This window comes from Aphanomyces astaci, assembly GCF_000520075.1.
Source record: "Aphanomyces astaci strain APO3 unplaced genomic scaffold supercont1.30, whole genome shotgun sequence".
Classification (NCBI taxonomy): domain Eukaryota; phylum Oomycota; class Saprolegniomycetes; order Saprolegniales; family Verrucalvaceae; genus Aphanomyces; species Aphanomyces astaci.
Genome location: NW_009798293.1, coordinates 160,044 through 182,862, shown reverse-complemented (window position 1 = coordinate 182,862; position 22,819 = coordinate 160,044). Strand labels below are relative to the sequence as shown.

The 22,819-nt window shown below is 50.1% G+C and overlaps 10 protein-coding genes and 1 pseudogene across 20 annotated transcripts; 7 read left to right on the top strand and 4 right to left on the bottom strand.

Moving 5' to 3' along the window:
* The first annotated feature begins 3,113 nt into the window (after positions 1-3,113).
* H257_10738 lies at positions 3,114-3,185 on the top strand (annotated as a pseudogene). The gene has a single exon. The product of its transcript is annotated as a tRNA-OTHER (tRNA).
* A 1,130-nt stretch (positions 3,186-4,315) lies between these two features.
* H257_10737 (hypothetical protein) lies at positions 4,316-6,017 on the top strand (the record flags this gene model as incomplete). 3 transcript variants are annotated; one of them, XM_009837384.1, is made up of 8 exons in its annotated part: positions 4,316-4,437; positions 4,479-4,591; positions 4,657-4,765; positions 4,815-5,056; positions 5,106-5,215; positions 5,269-5,445; positions 5,503-5,667; positions 5,715-6,017. In XM_009837384.1, the coding sequence occupies 8 exons, from the start codon at positions 4,337-4,339 to the stop codon at positions 5,907-5,909; spliced, it is 1,212 nt and encodes a 403-aa protein (XP_009835686.1). In that variant the 3' UTR covers positions 5,910-6,017. The 3 variants fall into 3 exon arrangements, with proteins under 3 accessions (XP_009835686.1, XP_009835687.1, XP_009835688.1); XM_009837385.1 differs by lacking the exon at positions 5,715-6,017 and having other exon boundaries at positions 5,503-5,710; XM_009837386.1 differs by lacking the exons at positions 4,316-4,437; positions 4,479-4,591; positions 4,657-4,765 and having other exon boundaries at positions 4,767-5,056.
* Positions 6,018-6,081: 64 nt separating this feature from the next.
* H257_10736 (hypothetical protein) lies at positions 6,082-7,908 on the top strand. 4 transcript variants are annotated; one of them, XM_009837380.1, is made up of 8 exons: positions 6,082-6,217; positions 6,276-6,388; positions 6,439-6,547; positions 6,603-6,844; positions 6,900-7,009; positions 7,061-7,237; positions 7,304-7,468; positions 7,525-7,908. In XM_009837380.1, the coding sequence occupies exons 1-8, from the start codon at positions 6,126-6,128 to the stop codon at positions 7,726-7,728; spliced, it is 1,212 nt and encodes a 403-aa protein (XP_009835682.1). In that variant the 5' UTR covers positions 6,082-6,125; the 3' UTR covers positions 7,729-7,908. The 4 variants fall into 4 exon arrangements, with proteins under 4 accessions (XP_009835682.1, XP_009835683.1, XP_009835685.1 ...); XM_009837381.1 differs by having other exon boundaries at positions 7,304-7,908; XM_009837383.1 differs by having other exon boundaries at positions 7,061-7,468.
* Positions 7,909-7,928: 20 nt separating this feature from the next.
* Positions 7,929-8,447, top strand: H257_10735 (hypothetical protein). Its single transcript, XM_009837379.1, has 2 exons — positions 7,929-8,278; positions 8,357-8,447. Exons 1-2 carry the CDS (start codon positions 7,988-7,990, stop codon positions 8,387-8,389), a joined length of 324 nt encoding a protein of 107 aa, XP_009835681.1. The 5' UTR covers positions 7,929-7,987; the 3' UTR covers positions 8,390-8,447.
* A 756-nt stretch (positions 8,448-9,203) lies between these two features.
* Positions 9,204-10,406, bottom strand: H257_10734. 2 transcript variants are annotated; one of them, XM_009837377.1, is made up of 4 exons: positions 10,269-10,406; positions 9,991-10,213; positions 9,567-9,941; positions 9,204-9,508 (listed from the first exon to the last, which is right to left on the bottom strand). In XM_009837377.1, the coding sequence occupies exons 1-4, from the start codon at positions 10,367-10,369 to the stop codon at positions 9,251-9,253; spliced, it is 957 nt and encodes a 318-aa protein (XP_009835679.1). In that variant the 5' UTR covers positions 10,370-10,406; the 3' UTR covers positions 9,204-9,250. The 2 variants fall into 2 exon arrangements, with proteins under 2 accessions (XP_009835679.1, XP_009835680.1); XM_009837378.1 differs by having other exon boundaries at positions 9,204-9,941.
* Positions 10,407-10,634: 228 nt separating this feature from the next.
* Positions 10,635-13,636, top strand: H257_10733. Of its 2 annotated transcripts, XM_009837376.1 has the most exons (5): positions 10,635-10,891; positions 10,947-11,280; positions 11,340-11,663; positions 12,150-12,397; positions 12,443-13,636. In XM_009837376.1, exons 1-5 carry the CDS (start codon positions 10,674-10,676, stop codon positions 13,500-13,502), a joined length of 2,184 nt encoding a protein of 727 aa, XP_009835678.1. In that variant the 5' UTR covers positions 10,635-10,673; the 3' UTR covers positions 13,503-13,636. The 2 variants fall into 2 exon arrangements, with proteins under 2 accessions (XP_009835678.1, XP_009835677.1); XM_009837375.1 differs by having other exon boundaries at positions 10,657-10,891; positions 12,150-13,636.
* H257_10732 (hypothetical protein) lies at positions 13,635-14,339 on the bottom strand. Its single transcript, XM_009837374.1, has one exon. It carries the CDS (start codon positions 14,332-14,334, stop codon positions 13,675-13,677), a length of 660 nt encoding a protein of 219 aa, XP_009835676.1. The 5' UTR covers positions 14,335-14,339; the 3' UTR covers positions 13,635-13,674.
* An 88-nt stretch (positions 14,340-14,427) lies between these two features.
* H257_10731 (hypothetical protein) lies at positions 14,428-15,244 on the top strand (the record flags this gene model as incomplete). The annotated part of the gene is made up of 4 exons (XM_009837373.1): positions 14,428-14,562; positions 14,711-14,730; positions 14,778-15,012; positions 15,059-15,244. The coding sequence occupies 4 exons, from the start codon at positions 14,428-14,430 to the stop codon at positions 15,242-15,244; spliced, it is 576 nt and encodes a 191-aa protein (XP_009835675.1).
* Positions 15,245-17,441: 2,197 nt separating this feature from the next.
* H257_10730 (hypothetical protein) lies at positions 17,442-20,618 on the top strand. Of its 3 annotated transcripts, XM_009837370.1 has the most exons (13): positions 17,442-17,765; positions 17,814-17,913; positions 17,957-18,003; positions 18,071-18,190; positions 18,236-18,352; positions 18,412-18,590; positions 18,659-18,731; positions 18,796-18,897; positions 18,982-19,026; positions 19,080-19,184; positions 19,238-19,482; positions 19,536-19,640; positions 19,682-20,618. In XM_009837370.1, exons 1-13 carry the CDS (start codon positions 17,493-17,495, stop codon positions 19,788-19,790), a joined length of 1,620 nt encoding a protein of 539 aa, XP_009835672.1. In that variant the 5' UTR covers positions 17,442-17,492; the 3' UTR covers positions 19,791-20,618. The 3 variants fall into 3 exon arrangements, with proteins under 3 accessions (XP_009835672.1, XP_009835673.1, XP_009835674.1); XM_009837371.1 differs by having other exon boundaries at positions 19,536-20,618; XM_009837372.1 differs by having other exon boundaries at positions 17,814-18,003.
* On the bottom strand, positions 19,894-20,618 carry H257_10729 (hypothetical protein). The gene has a single exon (XM_009837369.1). The coding sequence runs from the start codon at positions 20,562-20,564 to the stop codon at positions 19,965-19,967; it is 600 nt and encodes a 199-aa protein (XP_009835671.1). The 5' UTR covers positions 20,565-20,618; the 3' UTR covers positions 19,894-19,964.
* A 603-nt stretch (positions 20,619-21,221) lies between these two features.
* H257_10728 (hypothetical protein) lies at positions 21,222-22,800 on the bottom strand. The gene is made up of 5 exons (XM_009837368.1): positions 22,543-22,800; positions 22,351-22,484; positions 22,138-22,293; positions 21,832-22,087; positions 21,222-21,564 (listed from the first exon to the last, which is right to left on the bottom strand). Exons 1-5 carry the CDS (start codon positions 22,760-22,762, stop codon positions 21,251-21,253), a joined length of 1,080 nt encoding a protein of 359 aa, XP_009835670.1. The 5' UTR covers positions 22,763-22,800; the 3' UTR covers positions 21,222-21,250.
* Between the last annotated feature and the right edge of the window lie 19 nt (positions 22,801-22,819).

Sequence of the window (22,819 nt, the reverse complement as noted above, 5' to 3'; positions counted from 1 at the left end):
TAAATTGATTGTTAAAATGAGATCAAACTTGCTTGGTTTTTGATGATTTAGTCATTGGAAATACATCAAAGAGGTTGTTCCCCATTAATTCAGCTACAATCTCCAAGTTTCAGAGGTCGAAAATGTTGAATGAGCGGGGAGCTTTGGAAGTTCTCCCCAGCCGCCTTCCTCAGATGCGTCTTAAATTGATTGTTTACGTTATAGTGATCATAAATTGGTCATTTACGTTAGCTGTCAAATTTGTTAAGTAAAATAGCTTATGCATGTCAAAATATTTACACGCGCAAGTCCCCCGATTCCATAAAGTTGTTATTGAGAAAACACGCGTGATTCCCCCACTTTTCAATAACACGAGTAATACCCCCAAAAAGCACGCGTGAAAACACTTTTTCCATGTCTTGCTTCGCGTAGGCTGGTGTGACGTCACGAAGGATGCGACGTCCCTCGTCAACGTCCTATTGGCTTGCTGAAGCAGCTTCGCCATACACGCGACGGGACTTTAAAATGCACGTCCATGTGGTCGCTCTGAGTATTGAGCCAACGAGACATAGTCGACTTTTGGGGCACACGTGGTAGCCCAAACGCATGCTGAGCCCAAACTCGTAATTCAAGTCCTCTCATGCCAGGATTGGACTTGTGGTGCGTCAATAGTGAGCGCTTTTGCTCGACAGTGAGTCTCATCCGTGTCGAGGGTGACGGCTTTTTGACAGCCAAGTGCATTTTCGCACATGTGTCGTTTGAAATTTCAATCAGCCTCTTTAAATTTATTTTGCACCATCTTGTGAAAGAATACATTTTGCGAGGATATTGATTTATTGTGGGTTCCTCTACAGTATTGTGTATTGCGGGGGACTACTGTATAGTTAATCGTAGCGTTCCACTTTCTCGTAGAGTCATCCCAAGACACCATTTTGGCGATGGGACTGTCGACGATTGGAACGCATTTGTTGGAAAAGGAGGTCGTAACCGCGTCGACGAACACTCCCAGGGCCCCCTAAGCAGTGTTAGTATGTCTTCGAGCGAATTGGAGTTTGGGACTAGTGCATGGAAGATGCATCTTCTCCGGTTCTGGCGGCGACCAGTTTGTTGGTCGTGTTCAGCAGGTTCCAAAATATAGATTAATAACAACACAATATATTAATATATAATACGTAGGATTAAACATTAACGACGCAGGGTTTGCAGCCCTCCCCCCGCTCTTTCATGCCCAGCCCTGATTTTGGAGCAATTGATTTCCATCGTACCTGACTATATGACAACCAATACCCACGAAAATTCCTCACTGCAATTACGTACCTGTTGGCCTCCTTGTATCATCTCCTCAGTAACAATCATCACTGTCGGATAAAATTCGTTATCCGGAATAAAGGAATACTGGTGATGTGCCATCATGAGAATTGACCAATTAACGTGTGGTGTAGAGCATGTGATACGCACGTGTGTTGTATGTTTTAGCCAATCAGAGTGTGGCAACAATCTAGTGGCTATCTGCGTGCCTTGGCTGTGATGTGACGAGGATTGTAATGAATGGTTCACAACTCAATTTACCACCTCCGAACTGAGCCACTCTGCTTGTGTGTGTGTGTCGATTAAGTTTTGTTAGCGTGATACGTATTGCTTGGATTTATCTGATAATCACCCAATGCATCACTAACGTTACATGTATTTTTGTCAGCCCTGTTGTCATCTGGATAATCGATGGGCTACCGGCCAACTTTGCACTCCTTCAACGTTACATGGAGAAGAAGAGCAACCTTACATTCTACAGACACTTGACACGGTTATCGAAATCAAGTACAGAACAGTAAACAGGTTCGTAATATATTGAAGTGTCGTTTTAACTTCAATACACGTTGGGCGGGCGAAGGATATGGTGGTGCTGACTCTATCTATATATATGCCAAGTTGTAGCAACATAAAAACGCGCTTAGAGAATTACCGTACGCAACAAAAATCAGCCAATATACGTGCACTCATGTACCCCGCAATGATGCCCCCGCTGCCCTTCGCAATCAAAGTGAGTCTAAATAGGATGATAGTGAATGTATTTTGACGCAGATGTATCAACGTACCATTAGCCTAGCCTTGATTATGGGTCACTTCGCGTCCTTTCTTCACGCTTGCTTGGCACCAGGCTTCCGAAATAATATATTTATTGCGACTATCTAACATGGCGCCTCGGCCAATAGATTTCACGATATTCGCCGACCTCGATAATAGATAACTGTTTACTAATTCAAAATATCGATAATTGTTCAAATATATTACCAAGTATTACACAAGGGAGTAAACATTCCAATGCATTCGCCCGAAGGAATAAGTTGTGATCATCTCAAAATTCACCGGATGCATGTGCTTTCTATGGTCTGTCATGATGTACTTCGCGACGCTGAAGAGTCGTTGAACCATGTTGCTCGTTGGAATGACAAACTTCAAACAGCAGGACTTGCTTGCTGTAGGTCCCATTCGGCGACGTTTTGGAGCCAAAAGTTCGTCTGCATAGTGCTGTTTGAAGTTTGTCATTCCAACGAGCAACATGGTTCAACGGCTCTTCAGCATGCAACCTCATTTCGGCGAAAACGCGGGCGAACGATTCTTAACATCGCTGTCAAAAACATGCGGGGTGGGGTGCACACTACGGAAATGTCGTCCTCTGGCGTTTTGGTTCATGATGTCGGCACGCACTCGTTCCGAAAGGGTGTTGGCAGCGAGCTATCTAACCCCCTGAGAAAAATTAAGCAGACATTATCCACTGTTTATGACCCCCATTTGGACGTCCGGATTGCTATCAAATTAAACGTCAACGTTGAGACCGTCGTATGCAAGACGCAACAACCAATTTATGGTCTACCGGTATCCCTCCCCATGTTGCTATTGGGAACCGTCTGGCTACCGTCTAAATCGAATTGAAATCTGTCAACGAACAAACCAATGATTCACCGTCCAAAGTTAGTGACCAAGTAATTATATAGCTACGTCTACCGTCAAGTTCGTTTGGTCCGTACTTCGAAGTACTGGTAGTACTCAACTTCAAAAATTAATTGTGCAATCCTAAACTGTATAAATCGATATACAGATACTGTACTTTGTGCTCATTTGAAAGAGCTGGGGGAGGGAAAATAGCTCAGTGATAGAGCATCGGTTTCTTAACTCAAAGGTCGTGGGTTCGATCCCCGGCTTCCCCGGATTATTTCCGCAAGGATTTATCCGTCCGTACGAAGGCGAGGACCGAACTTCGAAGAAGATCGGTCGAAGCACGAGGTATGAAGCGTTGAGCGAAGTAAAAACCGAAGATTACACACCGCCCTTGTCGAGTAGGCGCGTTACAATTGGCGAAGCGGTTCCATAACTTGTGGTTCTAGTATCGGCCCTCGCGGAGGAATGTCTCAAAAATGATAATCCAAACTCAATTAATCATTTGAAAGAGCTCAACGTTATCCATCCAATACATTCGAAAAAACAACTGAAATATTCGAAAATGAAGAAAAATCGGCACATCCTACAGTTGTACTGTACGAAGTAACGTTTCTAGTACCAAACGGGAAATGTCGCATTTGTACTTCCCCAACGGTTAATTGAGTTTGGATTATCATTTTTAAGACATTCCTCCGCGAGGGAACCACGTACTTCCCCAACGGATTACAGGGAATGACGTATTAAACGCCCCCGTGGTACTAAAATTTCGTATTGATTAAAGTATTGAAATTTCGAAGTAGTTTGTCCCAATACACAATTGAAATGCCAATTCGAAGTACCACGGGGGCGCTTAATACGTCATTCCCTGTAACTCCAAATACAATTAATATCAGTACGTAGTTCCTACGTAGAAACATATTGTTATCTTACCTTATACGCACTCATGGCGACGGCGGCCCATGAATGAAACGTACCAGCGTCGTGTTTGCAAGGGTCTCCAGCAGCATGTGTGATGGCAATCGAGAGTGTGTCAAATTCGACTCCACCTCCTTCCTTCTATGGTTGCTACAGTACGCACCTCGAGATGGATGATCTCACCAACAGGAACGATCAGTGACTGAGTTGTTGCCGACGACGCCACGTTGGAACCTCGCAGCGTCGCCAATCGGACGTGGCTACAGCACTGGACTGTCAAGTGACGACGTATAGTGGTTGAACAGCTTGGCTACACCAATGCTGCATGTCATGAACGGCAACTCTGGAGCTTGTCAGGAAACATGACATGCTGACGTTTCGACAAACTGAAACGTCACTTTATGATTGGTGGAATCTACTTGTATTCCAACCAATCATACCAAACTTCAAGTGGGGGAAATGCCACAACACCACAGTGTGAAATCTTCCAGCAACCCCAAAAGCCATGGGTGGAGGCGGCGTGAAGAAGTGGCTGCAAGAGTCCAAGCTCATCATCGCATTGGTCTTCCTCGTGCTAACGCGATGCATCGACCGCGTCTACAACACGTAAGGACCCTGTGGGCTTCATGACCTAACCAAACAACCAGGCGCATCACGTACAACTACGCGCAATACCTGTGGTACTTTGCCAACATCATCAACCCCGTGGCATTTCAGTTCTTTTGCTGGCCCGTCGTGTGGTACAAACTCTACTTTACAAGTACGTTGCCATGAAGTCCTTCTCCCAACGGAGTACTGTATGCTAATGGATGATGTCTTGAGCAGAGGACATTACGCCTGAAATGAAAGCTGTGCCGCATTACAAGTTTATGGTCATGTCTTTCTTGGACATGTCCTCGAATTTGCTTGGAACCGTACCCATTCCTCACATTGGGTATGTACAGATGTCCCCAGCCACTTCATCATCATGTGACTGCAATTAGGGGGAACTTGAGCAATGTGTTGGGCCAAGTGAGTCTACCATTCACGATGATCTTGTCGCGCTGGTTTTTGCAAACTCAATACAAGCGCGCGCATGTTGTGGGTGCGATCATGGTGCTCTACGGCGCGTTTGTGTGCATGATTCCCATCTTCCGCGGGGACGTCGCGCTCAACAGTCCCGATCCGTCCGTTCTTTGGATCCTTCTCTACGTGGTGTCGTGCATCCCGTCTGCGGGTGCTAACGGTGCGTTCCTTCGCCTCATGCCAGAACTAAAGCTCAGTTGCATCAACAGTGTACAAGGAAATCGGCTTGAAAGACGTGGATTTGGACATTTGGTACGCCAACGCCTGGATCAGCTTTTACCAAGTGGGCTGGGGGCTCCTGACGGTCTGGACCATTCGAGTACGTCGTCTTTGCTCATGTTCTGTCGGGGCGAAATACTTAGTCGGATGTAGCTGCCTGCATTTTCAGACCCGACGGTGGCGTGGCATGACTTTCCGTCGTATGTGGAATCGGCGCACAATTGCTTCTTTGGCACCCCCACGACGTTCAACGGCGTCACGTCGACGTGCGGCGGGGATATCTTCACCACGTACATCCAGTACATTGTGTTCAACATCGTGTTCAACGTGGTACAGTACTCCCATCTTGTGTAGCAATACCGTGGTGGTTGACATATGCGTGTGTAGCTGATGATGTTCGTGTTCAAAGAAGGCAGCTCGGTGCTGTTTGTGATTTCGTCGGCCGTGTGCTTGCCCCTCACGGACATCTTGTACATGGTGCCAGCGTTGGCGGGACCGTTGGCTGCGCAGAAGTTTACCATCTTTGATGGGTTTGCCCTCTTCATCATCATCGTAGGTCGTTGCCATGTCGTTCGTTTCTAAGTGGTGGGGTCTCGTAGCTTGGGATGGTCGTGTACCATTCTGAAAAGGAAGAGCAAGGGGTGGGCAAGGACCGCGTGCTCAAGTCCCCGTTGTACGCGTCGCCAAGCGTGCGCCGCCTCAAAGCCAACATCCAGACCCGCCGCAAGAAAGCGACCTCGACCCGCGTCGTATCGTGCGGTTATGGCGCCGTGGCCACCGAGGACGCCGTGTAGATAGAGATAGATAGGTATAACATCATCCAGCAATCGCCGAATGATGATGACCAACTACGTACTACAGTACTTACTGTATTGAAGATCTTTGTAAATGTGAAATGCCGTTTCAAACATCGTTTTTTATGCTGTTTCAAACACGTTTCGAACGTAAAGATCGCAAAAGTGTCAAAAAGTCTCAAGATCGCACATTTGATTGACGGACAGGGTGTCGCGATGAACTTGAAGGGACTCTTCCTCGAGTCCAAGCTCATGGCGGGCGTGGTCGTCCTCGTCCTGGCACGATGCGTTGACCGCGTCTTAAACACGTACGTTGATGTCCTTCCACGATGGGGTCGAGGTTTACCTGGTGTTGAATGACCCCAGGCGCATCACGTACGACTACCAGCAATTTCTGTGGTATTACTCCAACATCATCAACCCCGTCGCGTTCCTTGTCATCACGTGGCCTATCGTGTGGTACAAGCTGTTCTTTACGAGTACGTTAGTTTCCCCCACCAGTGTAGTCCATCTAACAAAGAGGCTGCAGAGGACATCACGCCCGAAATGAAAGCGTTCCCGCATTACAAGTATGCGATCATGGCGTTCTTGGACATGACCAACAGTTTCATGTCTGCCCTGCCCACACCCCACATCGGGTTGGAGGATCCCCTCGTTGTCCCAAGCCTTACATGTTGTGGTGGTTGGTCGTAGGGGCAACCTCGCGAATGTGTTGAATCAAGTCACGTTGCCCTTCAACATGCTTCTGTCCGTGATGGTACTGGGGACGCAATACCACCGCGCGCACATGATGGGTGCGATCTTGGTGCTCTACGGCGCCTTCGTCTGCATGATTCCCCTCTTTCGAGGCGAAGTGGCCCTTAACAGCCCCGACCCTTCCTTTGGCTGGATCTTGCTTTACGTGTTGGCCATGCTACCTGCGGCAGCTTCCAACGGTACATACATACAGTCCTCATCAATGTTGGTTTATGTCTCATCTAAATGCGCTAGTGTACAAGGAAATCGGGTTGAAAGACGTGGACCTGGACATTTGGTACGCCAACGCTTGGGTCAGCTCGTATCAGCTCCTCTGGGGCGGCTTAACCTTTTGGACTATCCAGGTACGTCGTTTGCCAGCAACTTGTACAGCATTGCCAATGTGCCGTGAGTAGATGCAAGCTTTTTCCGACCCGCCGGTGGTGCTCTCCGACTTTTCCGCGTACTTGGCCTCGGCCCACGAGTGCTTCTTCGGGCACAACGTCACGTTCAACGGCGTGTCGTCCCCGTGCGACGGCGGCATCTTTGTCGTGTACTTGCAGTACATTCTGTTCAATGTGCTGTACAATACGGTGAGAGAGTGTCCACTCGTCAGCATCGCTTCAAAGCAACCAAGGGATGATGGGGCGGTGTACTAGTTGATGATGTTCGTGTTCAAGGAAGGCAGCTCGGTGTTGTTTGTGATCTCGTCGGCCGTGTGCTTGCCGCTCACGGACGTCTTGTACATGCTCCCGGTCCTTGCTGGCCCGCTGGCCAAGCAAAAGTTCACGATCTTTGACGGGTTTGCGCTGTTCATCATTGTGGTACGCGGCAGATCAGGCAACGATGGCATATGAGGAGGATGGGATCAAACTTGTAGATGGGGCTGATCGTGTACCATTCCGAGCGGGAAGAGCGGGGCAAGGAGCACGAATCCAAGTCGCCGATGTACACATCGCCCAGCTTGCAGCGCATGAAGCTCAATATCGAGAACAAGCGAAGCGGTCGGCCCAAGATGAGTCGCATGCGCTCCATGGCAGAGAAGCGCAGGCCGGCCACGTACGGCACGACCGATGTCGTTTAGATTGTCGTCAACGTCGGTGGACTTCGCCAAGGATGCGGTGTCGAGTTTAGCGGAATTCGGAGGATTTCCTTCGCGATGCGGATTGGTCAAATAATGAAAGTGATAGGTGACACATTGGATTTATAGCCAATGGAATCGCATTATCATCTCGAGACATGAAAGCTTTATAGCCAATAGAAAACAAGTTGACACACACACCCGTTAACGCGTTGAAGAGGTGGTCACAACTGAATTGACTAGAAACTCCCCAAGCACTACCATGTCTGCCATCTCCCCTGTCGAAAGCGAAGAGCACTATGCTGAGCTCACCGGCGCCGACAAGATCACCGTCGTGCTCTTCTCCGCGCCATGGTGTGGTCAATGCAAGCTCATCACGCCCAAGCTCAACAAGCTCGCCAAAGAGGCGTCCGACAAAGTCGCGTATGTCAAGGTCGACACCACCGTCCTGGAAGACTTGGCCGTCGACTTGGGTGTGTCCGCCCTGCCTTCCGTGAAGATCTACAGCAAGGGCCAAGTGATTGGCGAGTACGTGGGCTCCAAGTGGGAAAAGGTGCGTCCAGTCCGTCCATTCCCCTCGCTTTTTTCCATCATATTTTGCATGAATACTCACGTACGAATGCGATTGTAGATTGAAGAATTGGTTCAGGCCAAGACCTCGTAATCGCCCTAACGTTAATATAATACCCCCCCCCCATAAATCAATCAATTCCATTTCTTGATGTTAGTAGAGGTCATTGTGATGTCGTCCCATGGGTCATTCGCCGTTGAAGCGTTGGGGCTAGTAGGGACGACAGAAACATACGAAGCATTGAATTGATTGAAACTCATGTTGTGTTAGTTCAGTTGTTCTATCTGTAGGACGTTCGGACAGGCGTACACTGTACAGTGTAGCTACGAAGGCAAGGAGTGGCTTGAATCTAAGTAGCACGCCTCGGCAACTGGCACCAAAGCGCCAGCTGCAGAGGAGTGCTTCTATACTAGTACTTATCTGGTGCTTTTAAGATATCGTTGATAGCCACTGGTACAGTGTACCAGTGGTTCGGCCGGAGCTGTAACAGCTCCGGCCGGATGTACTGCTAGGCGCGGCCGACTAAGCTGAGGCGTCGGGTGCCGCCTAATTTGTTTTCATAGTTCCTACAAGTGTATACATGTGATCGTGCACGGGATTCTGCGTCACTATGCATAAAGATAGAGGTTGTCATTAATTTGGTTCGCTCCCACCGCGCCTCTGATCAACCTCCACTTCATGTGGGTCATCCTCCACGCTTCCACCGTCCACACTCCATTCGAAGTGCCAACGGCAAAAAAGCGTTGCACCAAGTCAACTTATCTGGCCAATCACAAGTCAACAGATCTGGCCAATCATGGTCGAGGATTCGAATCCCCAAAATGGACCCATTATTCTGGTACTAAGTTCCGGAGTTTTCCTCAACCCTATAAAGCCTCAGAGGTTATTTTAAGGATGAAGACAAATACTCATCTCCGAAATCTCCCTAACGTTAGTACAGTATATTTGTAAGCTTTACTTTCTCGTGGCGGCAAAGTCTGCAAACAGTCGACGGGCAATGTCGTCCTGCAGAATGTCCTCTCGCGTCGGCGCGCGGCCGTGGGTCGTGACGAAGGACACCTTCCATGCTTCCAATGCCGCCTGCAGTCGGGCCACCTTGTCCGCCCGCGTTTCGGGCACGGGCAGCGGCGCTGGGGCTTGGTCCAGCAGAGGTTGGCATAGCACACTCATGACCCGCTCCTTGATGATCGTTCCGTCGGGGTGTTTCACCACCTGTACATGCAAACACGTTCATTCACTATTTTCATACTACGCTTTCAAGGCGTCGTACCTTGAGCAGCAATTGTTCTGACGCAGCATATCCCAGAGGCACGACGAGGGCGCCGCCAGGATTCAAATGGGTCGCCAACGCATCGACTTGGTCCATGGATTCCACGGCCACGCCGACGTGGATGCCGTCGAAGGACGCCGTCGGAGCCAAGATCTCCTTCCCACTGCTGGTGGTCCACGTAAAGTTGCATGCCACGCCGGCCTTTGTCACGTTCGCTGTGGAGAACTCGACCAACGACGGCACGATGTCGACGCCAGTGACGTGGCCGGTCGGACCTACGAGGGTCGCCATGACGGCGGCCAAGTAGCCAGACCCGCAGCCCACGTCGATGGCGCGATGGCCAGGTTGAAGGTGCGCAGCCAGAAGTTCAATGACCTATGCCAATGTGAGAGACCGACATGCATAACGACGAGGTGGGTCGTGCCTGCGCATGTTGCTGGGGCGTAGAAATCGTCGCGATGGTGCCGATCTTCAACGGACGATTGGCGTAAATGTCGCTTGGATTGTGGCCGGGGAAGACGAATTGGCCTCGATCCAGACTGCGGAAGGCGTCTTGAACACGAGGGGTCACCAGCACACCGGCGTTGATGAGACTGTCGACCAATGTCGCTTGCGAAGTGCCTCCAATGGAATGCCCCATGTTCATGCTATGAGAGACATCTGCTGTCACGAGATGCATTGGGCTCCTTCATGCACGACTACCTGATGAGCAAATCGTCAGACATGCCGCCAAGGATGGAGAAAGACCGACGGACACATGTTCGTCGAGCGCGAGATGCCAGCATGGTGATGGCGGTGTACATCCTGTCTTGTGGACTTTGGGGTTCATTTATAGTGTGCTGAAATGCAATACAATTGGTATAAATGCTCCCAGGTATATAATTTCATAATCTTGGTTAGACTATGTAGTATTTAGCTTGAATTTAATTCATTTGTAAATTATCCTGCCTTACTGTATTCGATTCGACGTACATTAAATAAACGCCATTGATTGGCCAATAATGAACGAATCATACGATTGGATAGGCACATTGCAATAACTGGTGGGGCCAATCGATTGGTCCATGCCTCGGACTTCAATCTACCTTGGAAACTTTTGTGGCGCCGATGAACAAGGAAAAGCAGCATGAACGTGAAGCGAAGGAGGTGGCCCAGCTGACGGAGCGCATTAGCCTGGAAACTCCCGAGAGAGGGACGCAGATGGACGACATCGAGTCTTTTGACATGATGCCGCTGTCCATCTCGACAAAGAATGGGTTGAAGCGAGGCAAGTTCGCCAAACCCACCAAGATTCAAATCGGCACGATTCCGCATGCCTTGGCAGGGTACACACACATCACCCTTTGTTGTCATATAATCATCTAACCACCAACCTTACAGTCGTGACATCCTTGCCGCCGCTAAGACAGGGTCCGGGAAAACGCTGGCGTTCTTGATCCCCATGTTGGAGAAGTTGTTCCGGCAGCGATGGGACGTAGAAGACGGCGTCGGCGCGCTGGTCATTTCCCCCACACGCGAGCTGGCCATGCAGATCTTTGAAGTGCTTCGTTCCATTGGGAAGTCCCATACGTTCTCGGCGGGGCTTGTGATCGGCGGCAAGAACTTTCAGGAAGAGCAATACCGCATCATCAAGATGAACATTCTCGTGGCGACCCCCGGGCGGTTGCTGCAGCATATGGAGCAAACGGCCAACTTTGAACTGTCCAACCTCCAGGTATGTGCCCGTTGTCGTCTCCTGGAGCGTAATCCTCATATCCATTCATGTTCGTGTAGGTGTTGATTCTAGACGAAGCCGATCGCATCCTGGACATGGGCTTCTCCAACCAATTGACCGCCATCATCGGGTACCTTCCGTCCGAGCGGCAGACTATGCTCTTCTCCGCCACGCAGACCAAGTCCATCAAGGACCTCGCGAGGCTGAGCTTGAACGAGCCCGAGTACGTCGCCGTGCATGAGAAGTCGACTTCCGCCACGCCCAGCGGACTCGTGCAGAACTACATGGTGTGCGATGTCGGCCAAAAGCTGGACGTGCTCTTCTCATTCATCAAGTCGCATCTCAAGCAGAAAACCATCGTGTTTGTGTCGACCTGTCGACAGGTATATGTCTTCCCACACTATTTAGACGCATGCTTTGTATCCACACGAGTAGTAGTATTGATTAGGATACGATGCCCATCACACTAATTTGTGTCATACACCAATTGCATGTTGATGGTTTTTTTATTATTGGCTCAATTCTTGTGTCCACTTTTTGATGTCGATAGAAACCTCTCGTTAATGTAAACTGAAAATGACCCACCAAATATATATATATATGTCATGATATTGTGCTTTCGAGTGAAATTTCGTGTTGTGGCGTGGTTTCTCGTTGGAATTACTTAAATCGATTTGATTGGCTACTTCAGATGAGCTCAAAATTATTAGCCAATCAAAACCTTCTCAATGAAATTTAACAACCAATCAGATCGATTGTGGATCGGTTATTTGGTCAGCGCGATTCGATTGCACCCCCTCCCAAATTTGTATCAAATCGACAATATATTCACATTAATATATGCGTATAACTCTATGTGGATGGCGTAGGTCCGGTTCATCCACGACGTGTTTTGCAAGATGCAGCCGGGGATTCCATTGTCGGCGCTCCATGGCAAGTACAAGCAAGGCAAGCGCGTGGAAGTGTACTACAACTTTGTCAACAAACCTGCCGGCGTCATGTTTGCCACTGACGTGGCAGCACGAGGGCTCGACTTTCCCAACGTCGATTGGGTGGTCCAGCTCGATGCCCCGGAAGACACGCCCAACTACATCCATCGTGTGGGCCGCACGGCTCGGTACAACCTCACCTCTCTCCTCACCCTTTTCAAGCGATCGAGTAGGTACAACAAGAACGGCCGCGCGTTGATGCTACTGCTGGCGTCCGAAGTGACGGGGCTGCTCGCAGGTCTCGAAGATGCCAACGTTCCGATTTCCAAGATCGAAGTCAATCCTGCCAAAACCCAAAGCACCCACGGCAAGGTGGCGTCCATCGTGGCGGCGGACAAGGAGCTCAAGGCGCTGGCCCAGAAGGCGTTCATGTCGTACGTCCGGTCCATCTACCTGCAGCCGGCCAAGGACATCTTTGACGCGACGGCGCTCGACACGGAGCAGTTGGCGTCGGCGTACGGATTGCCCCATGCCCCACGCATGCCGTTCCTCAAGGACGTGGCGGCGCAGACCCGCGAAGTAAACCGCGAAAAGAAAAACGTCAACCGCAAGCTCCAGGCGCTAAAGGACAAGATCAAGGCCGAGAAGTTGCTCAAAAAGTTGGGAGCTTCCAAACAGCAGAACGAGCCTACCGCGTCGTCTGGGGATGGCAGTGATAGCAGCGATGACGACGACAGTGATGACGGCGACGAGGAAGACTTTTTGGTGGTCAAGCAGCGCCACAACTGGGACAAGGACGAAGATGTGGGCGAGTTGCAAGTTGCGCAAACGAAGAAGAAACCCAAGGCCAAGATCCGCATTCACGCGTCGAGCGCGTCCAAGGTCGTGTTTGACGACGACGGCAACACGCTGCAACCGTTCGACGCGGTCGCCGCCTCCAACGTCGACGGGTTTGCCAACGTGGCAGAGCAGGCCAAGGCGTTCCAGGCGTCGGTGGCCAAGCGACTGCTGGAAAAGGACAGTGAGGACCGACAGCTCGAGAAGGACCGCGTGCGCGCCAAACACACCAAGAAGCGCCAGCAGAGCAAGGGCGACCGCGAAGACGAAGACGGCGCAGCTGTCGCCGTGTTGGGTGGCGGAAGTGATGACGACGACGAAGATGATGATGATGGTGACGAAGAAGGGTCTGATGTTGGCAGTGACGAGGACTTGGACGAGGACCGCCGCATGAAGGGAAGGGAAGCGCTCGCGTTGGAGATGATCCAGGCGCGCAAGAAGCGGCGCTTGGCGTAGGAATCTATCGACTCTTGTGCTTCTTTATTTCCTAATTTACAAGCCACTACAGTTCTGCTTGTTACCCACGGAATGGCGCCATGTACCTAGGTCGATACAGTAGACTCCTACAGTGCTGTAGGATGGGTAGGCATTGGTTAGTACGTTCAAGTAACGTTAGTTGATAGTAAAATTAGTATTGGATGGACGACCGACGTTCCCACGTTCCGTCTGGAAGGAATGCTTCGTGGAGGGTGGCGTTATCGCTGAGTCGGAGGTACTTGACAATGGACGGCTGGAGCAGCACCAGCAGAAATGTCGCCGGGGGAAGGCCATGACCGCCTTCGTTTGCGACGGACGAAGCAACAAGGGGGTCGTACATGCCTGGCTTGGACCAGAAGAACTGTTGTTTGGCCGTGTCGCTCAATGCATTCCACTGCTCGCTTCGCGCCGCCACCGCCCAAGGACTTGTCGAATCGGCAGCGACAAGCTCAAGGTGGCCAGCGATGCGGTATTGCTCGGATGTCTGGGAGAACCACCATACCATCTCACATGAGCGATTGTGCTGGATTTGGCTGACTTTGTCACTGCGGGCATCTGTGATCATTTTCAACGCGAGGCCGCCCGATGGCAAGGCAACGAAGCCGCGGAATACGATGGTGCGGCAGTGCGGCTGCCCTGTCTCGTCCACTGTGGCAAGCTGCACGTAGTTGCCTCCACGGATCGCGCGGCTTGAAGCTATGGATACCTTGACTTTCTCCATCCACTGTCCTTGCTGTGACCGTCTCCCATGTTCAGCTTGCGTCGAAGTCATCCGGCAGGGGTGGAGCGGGTGGAGCAGTCGTCGCAACATTTCACGAGCATCCGGATAAATGCTCCATAACAGTATCAAGGACAATTCGATTCTGAGAGATTCGCAGTTTGCACATTTGGCAGTTCGCCGAACATGGCAGAGGTGAAGAACCTGTGGTGTGCAGTGTACGGCGAGGCAACAACCTTTGACGTGAACATCGCACTCGAAGATGCGCACGTGGGCGATCTGCAGGAAGCTATCGGGCGTGAGGTGAAAGCCATGAACGATGTCCAAATCCTGATTTCACACTCATTAGAGAGCCCTATTTAGAATGTAAATACCCTTGAAGTTATAACGTTAGGACAAAAACTGTCAGGAGTATATTTATACGCCAAAAACTGCCAGGAATGATGATTGATTTTCACTGTGTTTGCAGCAAAGCGAGGCCGCTGGAGAGTGTTCACAAGCAGGTCCAGGTCGATCGGGTCGGTTTCGTTGGGTAGGGTCGTCGTCGGGGGGAACATGTGTGGCCAACACGACGGGTTCAAGACGCCGGCCCAGAACCCCTCATCGGTCGTTGATGAGGACCTGGCCTCGCGGCTGCGGAGTCTTGGCGGGGGCTGCCGTGCCGCGCTTCTTTCTTCGGGCACCGTGGGCAGCACGAACGCCTGTCGTCCGCTTCGCCAGTGCAGCACATCGGCGGGATGGAACGGCACGGATTTGTTGCCAACGATGCTGGTATAGCCATCCCGCCGATGGGCTGCACTGGCGAAGCGGACGACAGGCGTTCCTGCTGCCCACGGTGCCCGAAGAAAGAAGCGCGGCACGGCAGCCCCCGCCAAGACTCCGCAGCCGCGAGGCCAGGTCCTCGTCAACGACCGATGAGGGGTTCTGGGCCGGCGTCTTGAACCCGTCGTGTTGGCCACACAGGTTTCCCCTGACCCAACGAAACCGACCCCATCGACCCTAGACCGTTGATAGTAAATTGTAAGGATTGAGAATTAGTATTGATTTCAGAATTAGTGTGGATTCAGAATTGTTGTGCTTTCGAGTGAAATTTCGTTGTTTCTCGGTGGAATTTAAATCGATTTGATTGGCTACCTATTAGCCAATCAAAACCTTCTCAATATATGAAATTCAACCAATCAGATCGATTGTGGATCGGTTTGGTCGGCACGATTCGATTGCACACCTTGTATCAAATCGACAATAGTGTGGATTCAGAATTAGTGCGGTCCAGAACAGGTTATATAGCCTGTTCCGTGATGGAATTTTGTAATGTAGGAGAGGTAGGTAGCTACGGCCATCGGTCGACGAGAAGTCGGCTTCGATGGCAACCGCAACAGCAACACACAGCACAAGAGCGTCATCCATTTTGCACTAGAAACATGGAGGCTGCAACGACGTCGATGACTAATTTTTAATTGGATACAGCTTAACTTTGTTTACACCAATCAATATGCATTCCACCTCCTTCTCCTACCGTCGTATGGGCTAGTATGATTGGTTAACTTAATAGCCAATAAATTGATTTGTTTTTAGTGTGTCTCAAGTGCGAGGTAATTTTACGCATTATTGTGCTTTGCACTTGTTTTGGCGTCGGTTTACGTGGCTAAAAGAGTGGTACATCTGCTGTAACTGTGTTACAAAGTTGAATAAATACCTGGTGTTTTATAAATACCTAATAACTCTGAGCAATAATAATCACATGTGATGCTGAAGTAACCAAAACACCTTGGCTGTTATTCCATCGCGTAGTACGCGCTACCTGCATGTACTATGCGATGGAACAAGAAGATGGCGTGGTTTTCTACGATATAGCACCATACGTACATTGCTGTACGGTAGAACTCCGGCGCATGTCCTCGCTGTGTGTCATTTGTATTATCAAAAGTTGTTTATGATGACCAGTGAATTGCGCAATTTGGTCCCGAGAATAGCAGATATAACTTCGATTTGCACTTTTCAAATGTGCAAAAGCGAGGGAGTTGCATAAATCACCTCCCTATAATTACATTCTGTAACGAAACGTGATCCTAATTCACTCTACGGATTATCTAAAACACTGGGGTCGATGTAACAAACACCCAGGTTTATGGTGTGAATAGCCAAAACGAGTGAAAAGCACAATAACTGTAAATGTTGGTAGATTCACGCATTAAATGCGAATAGTTGCACCACATACTATTAATAAGTACTGTAAAGCTGATCGTTCTTATGCGGGTGTATACGATACACAAGTATGTCCGAACAAATTCCATTCAGACAATTTCATTCCGACAAAATATGTTTCCCTTAAGTCCAGACAAATGTCAAGTATGTCCGACTGAAATTGTCCGAACGGTGTACTTATTAATAGTATCATATTCACCCATACTAGTTTATACTAACGTTACGTACAAAAAAAATCAAGATATTAATCCTAACTAATTCTCAATATTCAAAATTGATGCTGTCCGCACTAATTCTCCAAGCCCATAATTAGTGCAGAGATATGGTGCAGTCCGCACTAATACATGTGCCGTAGGTCTGGCGACGAGGTCAAAAATTAGTGCAGTCCGCATAATTAGGTTAAAGGTATACCTTTATAAACGGATAATAATTGTACGTGAATGGGCAATGCTAACGCTCCCGACCACATACTAGTATTGTATTTCATGCGGTAATTTCCAAGGTTACATTAGTGAATGGGTTTTGCTGGACTTACGTCTCGCACTTGTATTTGAATCCACATAGCCCTCAGGTACTGTAACGTCAAGGTAACTTTGCCATTCCAAGCCAAAGCAGTTGCCCACCTACTGTAACGTTATGCCTTGAAATATCAGCCCATCTTGGATTTGGATGGTGTCTTTTGTGTAACACTGAGTTGGGGAGCGACGTGCATTCAACTAACCATCCCCTCTAACGAAGCATCCTTCCTACGTACTGGAAAGTTACACGGCGGGGTGAAGAAGCGCGCATTTGCCATGATAATGACTTAGTTTTGGCGTCAGATTTTGAACGGTGTCGTTCAAGTTGAACTTGGGTACCCTCGATATCATGAATTCAAAGTGAAATTAAATGTTACTTTCTTTAACTTCCATACTAAACATAAGGTTACCATACCAAAACAATAAAATTGATGATAATTTCGTGTTGGGATTATTAGTATTGCCTTTGGGTTCTACAAAATAATCTCATTTCGAGTTCATTCGCCGCCGTCGAGGGTGAACTTACTTATGGTCTCGGCTTGGCTGGAAGCGTTCGGTCGTATGAAGCCCCTGCCGAAGAACCTCCACCTGAACGACCACACGGCGTCACTCAAGCGGTGTCTCTCCCTCTTCGATCTGATCTGCTACGGAGTCGGATGCTCCGTTGGTGCTGGCGTGTACTCGCTTATCGGCATCGGCGCAAGCATCACGGGCCCGTCGATCTCGATCTCGTTCTTGGTTAGCGGTATCGCGTGCATCTTCACGTCACTCACGTATTCGGAGTTTGCCGCGCGAGTGCCGGTATGGTGTTTGCCTCGTCCGTACTCGTTCCTCAACTTCGTGCATTAGATCACTGGGTCTGCATATTCGTTTGTCTACGTCACGTTTGGGGAATTGGCTGCATGGTTGATCGGGTGGAACCTCATGCTTGGATACGGCATCTCCGCTGGTACTCCATATCCCTGCGTCCACGTCGTCACCTTATGGCGTAGCTGGCATCGCACGGAGTTGGGCGTCGTACGTCGTCATCTTCATGCGGGTGCGTTCACACAAGCTCTGACCATCTTGTGATCATTCTCGACATGCTTACAAGATGACATATGTAGCAATGGAACATCCAAATCCCCCACGAATGGATCACCGTCGACGTGTGGGGCATGAGCTGCAGCGCCATGGCCGCCGCCTTGATTGTCGTGTTAAGCGTGATTTTGCTCGCCGGGGTGCACGTACGCAGCCCTCCACTTTCGTTGTTGTGTCATAGTAAAGCGTAGGAGTCTGCGAAATTCAATATGGTCGTTACGGGGTTGAACGTGGCCGTCCTGGTGTTGGTCATTGCCGTGGGGAGCACCCAAGTGGACGTGGCCAACTGGGAGCCGTTCGCGCCAGAGGTACGATGGATCGTCATCAAGAGGACAATGGACCCCCTCATCTTCTTCGTTGTCGTCAGGGCGTGCATGGCGTGATGCAAGGCGCGGGCGTCATCTTCTTCGCGTATCTTGGCTTCGACATGGTGGCCTGCTTGGCCGAGGAAGTGCCCGACCCCCAGACGAACGTACCGCGCGGAATCATCGGGTCGCTCCTCATCTCCATGTCCATCTACATTGGCGTGTCCCTGGTTGTCACAGGGTACGCACCTTCGTTGTCCATATTATGCCGCGTACTGTATCCTGGGGTCTCATGGAGGGCTGGGGTAGCATGGCGCCCGTGGCCGTGCTGGGCACAGACGTGCCCATCGTGAACGCGTTTGACTATCAACACCTCCCTTGGGTATGTCATCGTGACATATCATGTTTCACCATCTGTTTATGGAGAGTCTGATTCCAGAGTGTAGGTCTCCCACGTCGTGTCGTTCGGGTCCATGTTTGGCCTCACGACCGCCGCATTTACGTGTCTCATGGGCCAACCGCGCATCTTTTACCAAATGTCCAAAGACGTCTGTTCAATATATATATTTATATATATATTTATCATAGATCGTGTCCTCAATCCTCTATAAACTATACCATGTATATTACAGGGCTTGTTGCCCGAGTGCCTCTCGGCAGTACATGCCTCCACTCAAGTACGTCAAAGCAAATATCTACTATGCAACTGAATTACAGTATATACATATAGGTGCCATATTGGAGCACGGTTCTGACTGGCGTCGGAGTGGCGGCTTTTGCTTACTTTTTCGACCTGAATGTCCTCGCCAACGTCATCTCATGCGGCACTCTCATGGTAGTACATCTCCCAGTATCGCATATGACGACTCGTATTCACATACGTTTCAGGTGTTTACGTTTGTGAACGCCGGTCTGCTGGTCTTGCGATTCGACACGACTACTAGTACTAGTACTACTAGCCATCTCCACATGCTGTCGACAGCGGCGTTCCCGGTCCGTCTGCTGTCGTTTGTCGTGTCTTCGTTGGCCACATGCCTCGCCATCAACGTCGACGTCCCGACCTCCGTCCAACTGGCCCTTGGCTCCACGGTGCTGCTCACGTACTGGTGGATTCACAACGGCACCCTCCATCCGTACGTCATCATGATGACGTTATCACGAGAGAGAGAGGATGACGTTATCATAGGGTGTGCTCCACGACCGTGTTTGTGTGTCCGTGGGTGCCCGCGGTGCCCTGCCTGGGCATCTTCTCCAACACGTACATGATGACCAGTCTGCCGCTGCTTGCATGGTACCATCTTTTGTCCATCACCAACTAAAGGATCACACTAGGACGGGGGTGGCCATGTGGATGGGCGTGGGCATTTTCCTATATGGATGCTACGGCGTCCACCACAGCAAACTTGGAGACAATGAGGAAGAATCCCAGCCCTTGATCTAGGTGACTTGTCCCATTCCCAAGTTACGACGCTAGTTAGTACATGGAAGAATCAATACTTACTAGTATGTACTAGTAGTAGCTGCTACAAACGAGCGTAAATAAGTGCACGACCAAACATGACGTTTATATATATAAAAGCCGCCGCCGTTTTCACGCAGGCATTGGCCTCATCGGTCAGTCGACCCGCGGGGAAAAATCCCGATACACGACCACGTCGGGGAGAAATTCCTTCTTCTTTTCCCTCAGCTCTGCGACCCATTTTTCATGCGCTTCCTGGCGCTCGAGTCGCAAATGCTCTTGGATTTGAGCCAGCCGGATGCGCTCTTCCCGAATGAACGCCGATTCGATCGGTCGGTCTTCGGGGGCCACGTACACTGGTTCGGATGGCTCCTGCTGGGAAATATCCTGCAGCTCCTCGACTTGGGGCTCGTCGCTGCTCTTGGACGGAGACGACGGTGGCGACGTATAAATATACTTGGACGACGTGATCGAAGACCCGTACAGGTCGTCCTTGGACGGCGAACCGCTCGTTGACGACATAATAATGTCATTCTCGTTGTTGCCTCCCTCCAGTGAGCTGCGACGTATGGCTGTCACAGTGTCCGCTTGGGATCGGCGTTGCGTCGAGGTGGTGGTCGAGCGCAACTGATTGAACGACGACGCGGGCAGTTGAGGACTCGATACCTCGATGGTCGACAGCCCCTTGACCACGGCCGGCTTGACCACATCACCGTCATCGATCTCTGGGCACCGCTTGGAGCAGCACTGTCCCATGGCCGGTCAAATCGGATCTGAAGTTGCTTCGACGGATTCGCCAGACGAAGCGACTCCCTATTTTGAAGGCGGCCGAAACGGTGGGGTTTCACACAACCGTGGGAGCTGGCAAGTCTATTTTCACAAAATCAATACTCAAAGCACTTGTATTTTGACATTCCAAAATGAGTGGATAAATCGTATATAAACAATATGTATAGTGTTGCTTAGTATTTTGTAAACATACAGGCCACCCTGTGACATTTCACATCAAGATGGGCCTGTCACGTCAAGTCGAAAGGTCTTGGAGCGATGGCGGAATTCCTTCCGACTACCGTCGATGACAGTGATTGATGTTCGATCTGTTGACATGAAAGTGCGTGATGGACAACGAGGACCCGCCAAGAAGGACGTCGAGGATTCATTGAAAGAACCCACTTACGGTACACAAACGCATCCCACCCATCATCACCCACGGGCTTCTACTGTAAAACTACTTCGAAGTACACTTCATATGTAGGATGCACTTACATGCGATGACTTGCAAGTGTAGACAGTCACTTTGCCGCTCTCTTGGTTTCTGAGCTATAGTACTACTACTACTCGGAGTATATATTATATATATATATATACACTCACAGCTCACTTTTTGACGCGGAAGTTATGACATTTTACTCATATAGCTAATACATGATTGATTGATTGGCTTAGGCGACTCCCTTTTTGCTCTTTTTAGACTTTTTCCCATCCGAGGACTTGTGTTTCTTCGCTTTCGGCTCCTTGGACTCGTCCGCAGCCGCCTTCTTCGGCGTCGATTTGTAAAACCCCTTGAGCTTCTTGTACGCAGACTTGAGCTCCGCTTCGGACGCCGCGGCGTCGGCCTCCCGCGCCGCGCGGAGCTGTACGACCTCTTGGATGGCTTGGACGACCTCGTGCATGGACTGCCCCTGCCCACGTTTGCACGCCAACAGGTACTTGGTCCAGTCGATGGCCATCTCTACCGTCGTCGCCACTTGCAATCCTACAATCGCACCGTGTCACATACAAACGCCATTTTCTACCATATTGTTCATCCACATATATATATACGCATAGGACAACATATATATGAAAAGCTGGCGGCTATATGTATTATAAATATATTGTATATATATATTATATATATTGTACTATACGCATTTCCGAAAGAAACCTCGGTTTTTGTTAGGACAAATGTGAGTTTTTGCCATTGAAATATCGTAGATTGAATATTAATAATAATAAAAAACAAATCAAACGAGAAACGAACCTGCGAGCGCGACCACCGCCGGCGGGTACAACAAGGGCGCGTCCGTCAGGAGCAGGTCGTTGATCACCGCCGTGGCCGTGGCATGCAGCGTCTGCAGCGTCGAGATGGGCACGTCCGTGTGACGCGTCGACTTGGAGTGCGCGCGGAGGTCGTCGATGAATCCCGTGAGCGATCGAAATGGATGGTACATGATCAGCTGGAAGCGCACGCCTTCGAGCACGATCATTTCGTGGGCAATCACATCCGACTCCTTGACCTAGGGATCCAGAGGTGAACGACGTGATGACACGGGGGTGGGCTTGTTACCACGCCATCGTAAGACTTGACGAGGGTCTCGACGCTAATGTATTGCTCCTCGACCTTTCCCGCCACGTAGATGCACGTCGCGCCAATGTACTTGGGGTGGAACTCCATGATGCTGTTGGACAGGTAGAACCGTTTGAAGAGAAGCACCGCCGCCGCCTGTGCGGTGGATGACTGAGTCAGGATAAAGCAACTCGAGGAAGGGTCGTGCGATACCTTGACTTTGTCGGACGTTTTGAAGACCGTTGTGCATGTATTCTGGACCTGGACTTGATAGAAATCGACCACCATCGCTTCTTCGTGATCGGTCAAGAAGATGGACGGGTCGTCCACGACGCCGACGTCGACCTCTACGCGACGACGACGTGTATGAAGCTAGTTCAGTTCTACTGATGCGGACATGTGTACCTTCTAACGAATCGTTCCAGTCGCTGGCATCCAATGTGGCGTTGGTCGTCGCCGGCAACAAACATGCAAACGAGCGAGGTTTCCGTTGGAGCAATGGGTTCGCGGCACACATCGCCCACTGCTTCCTCGCCTTGTTTGCCTTGAGCCTTGCCACCTGCTTGAGCTGGTCTGGAGTGAAGATCCAGTTGTTTAGGTGGGTAGACGTCGTCAAGTACGACATGCTGTTCTGACCGCTGACCGCCGCTTGTGATATGCAAGAACGGCTTCGGATTGGCCC

Excerpts from the sequence above, each read along its gene's own strand:
- H257_10729 (XM_009837369.1), bottom strand. The coding sequence starts at position 20,564 with ATGGGACAGTGCTGCTCCAAGCGGTGCCCAGAGATCGATGACGGTGAT.
- H257_10730 (XM_009837370.1), top strand. The coding sequence starts at position 17,493 with ATGGTCTCGGCTTGGCTGGAAGCGTTCGGTCGTATGAAGCCCCTGCCG. Across the intron at positions 17,766-17,813 it reads AGTTTGCCGCGCGAGTGCCG|ATCACTGGGTCTGCATATTC; the intron begins GTATGGTGTTTG and ends TTCGTGCATTAG. Across the intron at positions 17,914-17,956 it reads TGGATACGGCATCTCCGCTG|CTGGCATCGCACGGAGTTGG; the intron begins GTACTCCATATC and ends CTTATGGCGTAG.
- H257_10735 (XM_009837379.1), top strand. The coding sequence starts at position 7,988 with ATGTCTGCCATCTCCCCTGTCGAAAGCGAAGAGCACTATGCTGAGCTC. Across the intron at positions 8,279-8,356 it reads TGGGCTCCAAGTGGGAAAAG|ATTGAAGAATTGGTTCAGGC; the intron begins GTGCGTCCAGTC and ends ATGCGATTGTAG.
- H257_10732 (XM_009837374.1), bottom strand. The coding sequence starts at position 14,334 with ATGTTGCGACGACTGCTCCACCCGCTCCACCCCTGCCGGATGACTTCG.
- H257_10736 (XM_009837380.1), top strand. The coding sequence starts at position 6,126 with ATGAACTTGAAGGGACTCTTCCTCGAGTCCAAGCTCATGGCGGGCGTG. Across the intron at positions 6,845-6,899 it reads ACCTGCGGCAGCTTCCAACG|TGTACAAGGAAATCGGGTTG; the intron begins GTACATACATAC and ends TAAATGCGCTAG. Across the intron at positions 7,238-7,303 it reads TCAATGTGCTGTACAATACG|TTGATGATGTTCGTGTTCAA; the intron begins GTGAGAGAGTGT and ends GCGGTGTACTAG.
- H257_10733 (XM_009837375.1), top strand. The coding sequence starts at position 10,674 with ATGAACAAGGAAAAGCAGCATGAACGTGAAGCGAAGGAGGTGGCCCAG. Across the intron at positions 11,281-11,339 it reads TTGAACTGTCCAACCTCCAG|GTGTTGATTCTAGACGAAGC; the intron begins GTATGTGCCCGT and ends ATGTTCGTGTAG. Across the intron at positions 11,664-12,149 it reads TTGTGTCGACCTGTCGACAG|GTCCGGTTCATCCACGACGT; the intron begins GTATATGTCTTC and ends TGGATGGCGTAG.
- H257_10734 (XM_009837377.1), bottom strand. The coding sequence starts at position 10,369 with ATGTACACCGCCATCACCATGCTGGCATCTCGCGCTCGACGAACATGT. Across the intron at positions 10,214-10,268 it reads TCTGACGATTTGCTCATCAG|CATGAACATGGGGCATTCCA; the intron begins GTAGTCGTGCAT and ends TGTCTCTCATAG. Across the intron at positions 9,942-9,990 it reads CGCCCCAGCAACATGCGCAG|GTCATTGAACTTCTGGCTGC; the intron begins GCACGACCCACC and ends ACATTGGCATAG.
- H257_10728 (XM_009837368.1), bottom strand. The coding sequence starts at position 22,762 with ATGTCGTACTTGACGACGTCTACCCACCTAAACAACTGGATCTTCACT. Across the intron at positions 22,294-22,350 it reads AAACGTCCGACAAAGTCAAG|GCGGCGGCGGTGCTTCTCTT; the intron begins GTATCGCACGAC and ends TCCACCGCACAG. Across the intron at positions 22,088-22,137 it reads TCAAGTCTTACGATGGCGTG|GTCAAGGAGTCGGATGTGAT; the intron begins GTAACAAGCCCA and ends CTGGATCCCTAG.